The following is a 9,262-nucleotide window of genomic DNA, read 5'->3' as shown; positions in this document are numbered from 1 at the left end:
CTGGTTTAGAAACCAGTTTCCTGGTTCCTGGCAAATGTTACGCAAGTGATGATAGTGATGGTCATTAACTGGAGTGTTTCTGCAGGCTGCACGCTGAAAGACCTTGGGCAGCAAGAAGAAATGACTGCATACACAGGAGGGTCAGTCCTGCTGCCCTGCTACTGCACTGACCTACATACCAAACCTGAAGGATTCATCTGGGAAAGAGACATCACAAACAGAGACACATGGGAAGAGATATCCAGTGAGAGTGGTCAGTACAGAGACAGAGTTCAGCTGGTTAATGGTCACTCTCCAGGAAATCTCTCTCTACTCAGATCACATCTGACTGAAGAGGATGGAGGAGATTACAGGTGTAATGTTAAAGAAAAAGGACACGTCTTCATCAAACTCACTGTTAAAGGTAAGACTTTAAAATGCTTTAGTCCTCTGGCTTTGCAGTAGTGCTGGAATGTGGGGCAGTCGTGGGCTGGAGGTTAGGGATCCAGCCTTGTGACCGGAAGGTTGCCGGTTCGATCCCCAGAGCTGACAGCACATGACTGAGGTATCCTTGAGCAAGACACCTAACCCCCAACTGCTCCCCAGGTGCTGCGGATTGGGCTGCCCACCGCTCCGGGCAAGTGTGCTCACTGCCCACTAGTGTGTGTGCGCTCACTAGAGTGTATGTGGTGTTTCACTTCACAGATGGGTTAAAATGCAGAGGTGAAATTTCCCTGTTGTGGGACTAATAAGGGTCTCTTAATGTAGACTACTAATAATGGTAATAAATATAGCCACAAGACCTGATGTAGTTTGGGCCATATTTACAGACCGAGAGAAACTGAAAGGACAAAGCCTTAATTTGCCATAAATGTGAGCTAGCCTTTTACCATTATATGTATTATAGTTTACTTGTATGAAGTATACTGTAACATACTGTAACATACAAAAGAGTTTTGACAAAAAGCCAAAAATATGACCAGTGTTTCAGTTTCAGATATAGTTGTATTTGCAGCATTGTTTGAGTATCAGAGCCTTTGATATGCATGCCATCAAGGGGCTATCCTGGTGTATAGAAGAGAAGGTAAAGGCCTTAGAACATGTCAGAAGGTCTTCAGTTTTATGATCAGAGGCCTTCAACTAAGATGTGTAGTTTTTTTTCTGATTGGCCTTTTGGCTTTGGTAAAATAAGCTGTAAATGTTGAATAAGTAAAAAATAAAAGAAGTTAAGAAAAGAAGTTCAATATCTGACATTAACATGTCATCAGGAAGGCATTGTAAAAATGCAGGGGTAGGCTGGTCAGTGGGATCAATAACCATTTAACTGGAACTGAATTTGAGTTGACTGATTTCCTTCAAACTTTGTTCAAAAGCAACAGTAATCACTCTGGTGGCTGGTAGTCTTCAGTCTTAGAGATAGTTCAGCACTCAAACTGACATCAGACAGTCATTATAAGAAACTTCAGAATGCTTTTTTTAGAAACTGGGCTTAAGCTGGTCAAGCGTGTGTTATTCTAATGATGCATTTAACGTAAAATCCTTTATTCTATATGAGTAAGAGTTATGCAGGTGAACACAAAGTGGTATGAGGAAATTTAATCATAATTATAAAACACTTCCACATATTCAGAGAGTGAAGGTCATTAACTGGTCTGTTTCTGCAGGCTGCATAATGAAGAACAGTGGCCAGACAAAACATCACAGCATGTAAAAGATGCATGTACTAAAGCTGCATGTACTATCCACCTCTGATGAAGTGGATAGTAAGTGTAAAAGTATAGTTAGAAGAATAAAGAGGGGCATTACTTTAGAAACAAACAAGAGAAGAAAGAGGAACAGCTCACAGGACATTTGCTACATCACTATATTTAGTGTGGAGTGACAGACAGTGAAGGACAAAACAGTCTGATCACAGTTCCTCTTTGATGTGCCAGTGTTTGAGTGCAGACGTGTCCAGCGAAGTCCTTCTTAGAAAGTCCGAGGAGTTTGTGGTGTGTTTATATTGTGAAGAAACTTCTGAAGAGGTGCTGTGGTAGTTTGGTACTTGTGCAGCTGACAGATCAGTAGCTGTATGTAGTGAGGAGGTTCTGTAACTCGGGAAGAATGCAGGTTTGTTTTTATCTGCTGCTTGTGCTCCGTCTTGCTGAAGGTAGGTGCACCATTCTTTCTCTTACTGTAGATACTCCAGCATAAATAACACGGTGCCATTTAAAGCTTATTTCAAACTCATGCTGTAATCTTACTGATGGTTTGACAGCAACTGAACTTGAGTTGATTTTCCTTCAAACTTTCTTCAAAAGCTACTTACTTCAAGTTATCACTCTGGTGGCCGATTGTCTTCACTCTTAGAAATATTTCTCCGCTCAGACTGACAGACAGTTATCAAGTGTGTTCCTTTCAATAAAAAGTTGCATTTATATAGCGCCTTTCACAAACCCAATGTCACTTCACATAGCACGGGCAAAAAATAAATAAATAAATAAATAAAAGAACTAGGTTGGTTAGTTATGCAGGTTGGTTAGTGTAGTGGTTAACACCTCTGCCTTGTAGACTGGGGTTCAATCCCCACCTGGGTAATCACCCTACACTATACCAATAAGAGTCCTTGGGCAAGACTCCTAACACCACCTTGGCCTACCTGTGTAAAATGATCAAACTGTAAGTCACTCTGGATAAGAGTGTCAGCCAAATGCTGTAAATGTAACTAAGCAGTGGAGGAGGAAGAAAAATGTGTATTAAAGAGAAAAGTCTTTAAGTAAGATTTGAAAGAGGAAAGAGAAGAGCAGTCCCTGAGGGATTGAGGAAGAGCATTCCAGAGTTTGGGGGCCATGGCACTGAAGGACCTTCCTCCCAAAGTGGAGACTTTGGTGCATGGGACAGTAAGTAAGTTATTATAAGAAGACCTGAGAGAGCGAGAGGGAGTGTAAGAGGTCAGCAGTTATGCAAGGCTTTGAAAGTGAGTAGTAAGATTTTAAACTTTATACGGGACGGGACCGGCAGCCAGTGTAGCTGAGAGAGAACGGGGGTGATGTGAGCTGAACGCTTAGTGTGGGTGAGCACTCTAGCCACAGAGTTCTGAATGTACTGTAGCTTTTGGACAGACTTTACAGGGAGACCAACAAAGAGGGAGCTACATCAGTCAATACAGGACATAATGAAGGCACGAACCAGAGTTTTTGCATCATTATCGGTCAGGAACGGTCGAAGACGAGCAATGTTATATAAATAAGAGAATGCAGTCTTAGTGAGGAATTTCATATGCAGATCAAAATTAAGTGATAAGTCGAGTAAAGCACCAAGATTCCTAACAGGTGCAGGCTTAACGAGCAGGCCATCAATACGAGCTGAAAAGCTGGAGGTAACTTTAGAATGCTTTTTAGAAACTGTGCTTAAGGTCATGAAGCAAGGATTATTCTAATGAAGCATTTAAAGTAAAATTGAGTAAAAACTTAAATTGTAAAGCACTAAGACATATTTTGGGGGGTTTTGAGACTGGTGGCCTTGGTAAGGGTCACTCTCCAGGAAATCTCTCTCTACTCATGTCACACCTGACTGAACAGGATGGTACAACCTACCAGTGGCATCCAGTGGAGACAGTTACATCAAACTAAACCTTTAAAGCGTTGTTGCATTGCCGTCAAAACAACAAGAAATTATCACATTTTTTATTTTTATAAGTCATTTGAACACAACAACTCTCCTTTAAATTGAAATGCTAAACAGACTGATGGATATGCTCCAAAATAACTTGGAATAAAATATTGTGAAATTATCATTAAAAGTTTACCTACTTGTGCTGGAATCTAGTTTAATGATATTAGATTACTTTGTAATGAAAAATTGTGTTATTTTGCTTTTGTTATGTAAAATGAACCTCGATGCTTGAAGTCTTGTGTAATATATTGCTTTAAATTGTTGACTTGCTAAGCTTTTTGTGGTGCACCCTCATTGATGAGGTAGATGTTAAAGTATGAGGTGATGGTAATAGTAAATTGCTGCCAGTAGCAGTAATCAGGGGTGTGAAATCTCCTGTCTCTCTTTTAAACTGCTTCCAGTAAGTTCTCCTCAAATTGTCCCTAAACACAGCACATTTCTGTGAAAATTTAGTTTGAAAAATAAAAATAAACCCCAGTTGTTCAGCTGAAGGGTGTTTATAGTGAAGTCTTTGCACCTGTGTGTTTCTGCAGGCTGCATTCTGGAAAAAGGTTCAGAAATGCTGTCTATCACTGCTCATACAGGAGGGTCAGTACTGCTGCCCTGCTACTGCACTGACCTACACACCACACCTGAGACATTCACCTGGAAGAAATTTGACACAAACAGAAGCACATGGCAAGAGATATCCAACGAGAGTGGTCAGTACAGTACCAGAGTTCAGCTGTTTAATGATCACTCTCCAGGAAATCTCTCTCTACTCATATCACACCTGACTGAAAAGGATGGAGGAGATTACAGTTGTAGGGTTATGAATAATGGATCCAAGTACATCAGACTCACTGTTGAAGGTAAAACACTGATCTCTATTCCGAGTGCAATGTGTGGTGAATCAACTGTAAAGATTGTTAGTTTTACATTGCTAATGCTTCAAGAAGAACTGTAAAGAGGGCTCTGTACTGAGGGTGTAGCTGTATGTATTGTTAAAGTATATGTACAGTGACACTTTAACCTACTTGTGGTACCCTGGAGCTACAGGTGGTCTTAAGTCCTATGGGTGTAGTTACAAGCTATAGGCAGAATTGTTTTACATTTTGCCTAGGCCTGTGATAAAGGAGTCTGGCCGAAGTTCAATTTCAAAATGCAATAATATTCAACAATTTCATAATATCAGGCTATAGCCTATTCCTGACACCAGTGCAGCAGATATCACCCTACCTTTTCCAACCTTTCTACCCCATGGTAATACAAACCAATATCACACAATAAATCAGAAAGCTTGATTCATATAAACATGGCCAACATGGCAGCTTCCTTGTCACCGTTCAAAGTTAAGCTGGCATATTAATGACAAACTGATAATATATAAGACATTGATAGTGCTGACAGAAAACAAATCATCTTAATATCCTTTACTTATTTTATTGGGTAGGCCCATAATCAATCTGGGTGTACCCGGGCAATGGAGGGGAACTAAACAAATAAATGTGTAATAAACATGGCCGATCAATGGCCCTGAATTATTTGGAGGCTTCATCCCAGGTGAGCCTGTATACACACTCACCGGCCACTTTATTAGGTACAGTTCAGTTGCTTGTTAATACAAATATACATTTGCATTTGGGCATGTAGAGGTGGTCAAGACAACTTGCTGAAGTGCAGACAGAGCATCAGAACGGGGAAGAAAGGGGATTTAAGGGACTTTGAACCTGGCGTGGTTGTTGGTACCAGACGGGCTGGTCTGAGTATTTCAGAAACTGCTGATCTACTGGGATTTTCACGCACAACCATCTCCAGGGTTTACAGAGAATGGTCAGAAAAAGAGGAAATATCCAGTGAGCGGTCAGTTGTGTGGACGAAAATGCCTTGTTGATGTGAGAGGTCAGAGGAGAATGGGCAGACTGGTTCCAGATGATAGAAAGACAACAGGAACTCAAATAACCAACCAAAATCTCTGAGGAACGTTTCCAACATCTTGTTGAAAGTATGCCGTGAAGAATTAAGGCAGTTCTTAAGGCAAAAGGGGGTCCAACCTTATAATATTATAAATTAAAATATTCTTTTTGACCAACTTGATTGTATTCTGTAAATATGAACAAGCTTTTAATGCAGCACACAGGGACAAACTGCAAAGTTCAAAGAATATTCAAGTTACGTCATTTTGAAATATTCCACAGTAAGCAGTTGTGCTGGTAACAGGTGAGGGTTTCATGATTGGATATAAAAGGAATGTCTACCAAAGAGATTTTGCAAGCAAAGATGAGTTGTGGATGATCACTTTGTGCCAAACTTCATGACAGATTTGTCAAAAAGTTCAAAAAGAGCATTTCCCAGCTAAACCTACAACTACTCAAGTGGTCAGTGAGGGAACCAGTCCAGTTATCTCAACCCGTTCTTCCTTGACAGTGTCTTCGCCAAATGATTATGTCGCATTCATTTCATGAACTCAAGCACATAATCAAGTGTACTAACCAGTTCCCCACACAGCTACATAATTGTTTACCCTCTTTCTTCTTTCAAATACAGCTGCATCCAGTCCATCAGACATTGATTCGAAGTTCTTCATTTATGCTGCTGTGGGGGGCTCATTGCTGTTGATGGTCCTCGGTGGGGTCATCTACTGGAGATACAGAGGTATACACACATCCACAAACACTTCATTTATCTTTCTCATACCTTTAGTGTTTGGAGCTCTCTGGAAGTGTCTGTGGTTTGATTCCACAGCTCAGAGACGAGGACAGATGGAGGGCTGTGAGAGGAAACCAGACCTGAGAAGAGATCAGGAGATACAGGTAAGATCAGGAGCTTAGCCTAGGTAACGGTGACAGTGTAATGAATGCTAAGTAGTGATTGGAGGAGAAAATTAACTGGACATTTAGTAAAGATGGAGAGATTATGTCTGGATTGTGATTGGCAATGACAAATTAGTTCATGTTTCTGCTGTGCTGCTAGTTAAATGCCCACCACTTGTTCCATCATCCCACTGGACCAGAACCCCTGAATTAGTTAGAGACCCCACACTATGCAGATTTTGTTCAAATAATTAGCCCTTGTGCTGAATCAAATATATTAATTAATATTAAAGTTTAAAACCCCAATATAGTTACAATGTAAGTGTTCCTGTATGTTTTGCTTGTTCATAAAGTGTCTAATTGGCCAAATGTGTGATCTTACAGACCGATTGTGAGGTGCTGTACGCTACTGTAAATAAAGAGAACAAGTGCAACAAAGTTCAAGAAACAGTGAGTATTATTGCATTTGTATGTTTACTTAAGCTACGTTTACATGACTTTACCTCAATTTTAGCTCCAATTCTCATTGTAGCTGAGTCTGTGTTGGTGTGCGCTGGTCTGGAGTCTTTTGGGCAGTCAGAGTGGACAGTTGAGAGCAGATGTTGGGTAGTGTGTGAGGGGCACAGACTCTTACTACTACATTATCAAGCAGAAACTAGACTGATTTAAACATTTTCCAGAGCATTTCTATTTGTGTATTTTATATAGTGTATAGCTGAAATGTGCTCCAGTTTACATCTCTGTATTCCTACATGAAAAACATACATGAAATGGATTGAATGGATTCTGGTCTGAGGAAAAAGTACAAGTCTGAGACTGAGACCAAGACAAGACTGAGACCTTTAACTTGTGGTATTTGAGTTGTACTAAAACAGTATATAAACGAGTAAAAGTGTTCTGGAAATAATCATATCACCCTTATAATTGATTGATATTAATGTTGTAATATGCAGCTTTAGAATTAGTAACTAATGCTTGTTAAGTCTTAAGAAGCTTAATTAAGGGTCTCATAAAGTCTCTGCTTAATGTGTTATTTCTTCAGGATGATGTGACGTACTCTGCTGTAGTCCACAGCAACGCATCAGCACCAGCAGACAAACTGATGGACACTGAAGATACTGCTGAATACGCCAAACTGAACTAACACACACACACACACACACACACACACACACACACACACACACACACACACACACACACACACACACACACACACAGATTTGTTGACTTTGCTGAACATCGACTGGATGTTGCAGTTGTTGTGGTCAGTTTCATTACCTTTCTCCTCACTGTGTTACTTCTGTGTCCTCCTCCCTTTTGTATTTTATATATTGAGATTATTTTGTTTGTTTTACCTTTTAGACTTGTTAGAAACTGTATCTCACCTTTAAGTAAGATGTGGCCTAAAACGGCCACAAACAGTTTATTAAGTAGCTTCCTCCTACTTGGTGAAACGTTAAGAATTTTGATGGTATTGATGGTGTTTGATGATATTCGAAAGCCTTTGTAGTGCTGAAAAAAGGTTAAAGGTTAAAGCTGTGTAACTTGAACAAAAGCATTCACAGTCACATGCAAAAGTTTGAGCACTCTTCAATACATTTTGTTTAGTTGATTTTCTTATTGAAATTAATACATTCTCTACAGAGAACACACACCTACATGTTTTATCACACAATTACTCTTTAGTGCTGAATCCAACATAATGGAAAATAAGTACCCAACTGTGAACTGTTTTTGGACATAATATGTAAATGTAAATGTCTGTCTGCTCTGGGCAGCTGGAATCTGTTTTTTTCTAGTTTTTGTGTATGTCTTTGTTTTACAGTGTTTATAATTGATTTTGATTGATTTTGATATCATATTTTTTTTTCGGGGGTCTAATTTATTTTCCTTAATAAGTCGAGATCACCAGCTGTAAAGGATTGTGTGGTTTCTGTTTATACCTGCTGAGAATGATACAGGCTAGTGTGATGTGGTCTTACCAACCTGGCCTCATGGGATATACGTACCTCTGACCACTTTTTCACAGAGCCACGAATACGTACCCTCAAGTACATTTTGCTGCACTTTTGAGAAACAAATGTCCACTGGGGGTGCTATAGAGAAGCTTTTACTTTAATGTAACATTGCAATAATTTTGCCTTTGAAAACGACTGTATTTGATGTGTTTATTAATTTTTAAGCTGTCAGTCATCAGCGCTGTTTTAATGATAAAATGTAGAATAATTTCGGAGCACCTGTGATGTCTGCCGGCTCATGAGTGGGCAAAGCAGGTAGCTAATGCCACCTATAACACAGCATTAGGTACATAGCTTTAGCTATAGCTGGGGCTATTCTCCTATAACATTAGTTTGGTGTATATAGCAGATTGTGTACTTGCTGGCTACCAAGCAGAGGTTCCCATAACCTTTTGCCTGAAGATATAAGGGGGACGGGGGTTCTGTCTACTGACTTAGGGGCAATTTATCTAGCCTCCTTCAATTAACGTGTCCTTTACTGCTTGCATATGGAAAATAAACCTTAAAGGGATAAAAGACACCACACAGACCCAAGCATGTCATTTTGAGTACCATGTCCAAACGTTACTGACCCCCCTGAATTCTTCTGTTTTCATGTATTTATCACAGTTAAATAAACACAAAATGTAATTTTTAAATGATCATTTCATTTAGTGAAAAAAAGTTATTTTATGTAACACCATGTGATCCTATGTGAAAATGACATTGCCTCCTTAGTCACACGACTAAAAACACCCGGGCTTGATTCCTGCCATCCTGTTGAATCTAAGCAGCACTTAAATCGAAAATTTCTAGCAATGTAACATCAGACTCAAC

General features: G+C 39.7%; 1 protein-coding gene across 1 annotated transcript; it reads left to right on the top strand.

Moving 5' to 3' along the window:
• The first annotated feature begins 57 nt into the window (after window positions 1–57).
• On the top strand, window positions 58–9,044 carry LOC119263232 (junctional adhesion molecule-like). The gene is made up of 7 exons (XM_037537837.1): window positions 58–253; window positions 335–403; window positions 4,167–4,484; window positions 6,160–6,267; window positions 6,358–6,425; window positions 6,810–6,875; window positions 7,468–9,044. Exons 1-7 carry the CDS (start codon window positions 58–60, stop codon window positions 7,567–7,569), a joined length of 927 nt encoding a protein of 308 aa, XP_037393734.1. The 3' UTR covers window positions 7,570–9,044.
• Window positions 9,045–9,262: the final 218 nt, after the last annotated feature.

This window comes from Pygocentrus nattereri, chromosome 4, assembly GCF_015220715.1.
Source record: "Pygocentrus nattereri isolate fPygNat1 chromosome 4, fPygNat1.pri, whole genome shotgun sequence".
NCBI classification, from domain to species: Eukaryota; Metazoa; Chordata; class Actinopteri; order Characiformes; family Serrasalmidae; genus Pygocentrus; species Pygocentrus nattereri.
Note: the sequence above shows the minus strand (reverse complement) of the source record. Positions and strands in the feature narration are given on the sequence as shown.

Excerpts from the sequence above, each read along its gene's own strand:
- LOC119263232 (XM_037537837.1), top strand. The coding sequence starts at position 58 with ATGGTCATTAACTGGAGTGTTTCTGCAGGCTGCACGCTGAAAGACCTT. Across the intron at positions 254-334 it reads AGAGATATCCAGTGAGAGTG|AGGATGGAGGAGATTACAGG; the intron begins GTCAGTACAGAG and ends ATCTGACTGAAG. Across the intron at positions 6,426-6,809 it reads GAAGAGATCAGGAGATACAG|ACCGATTGTGAGGTGCTGTA; the intron begins GTAAGATCAGGA and ends GTGATCTTACAG.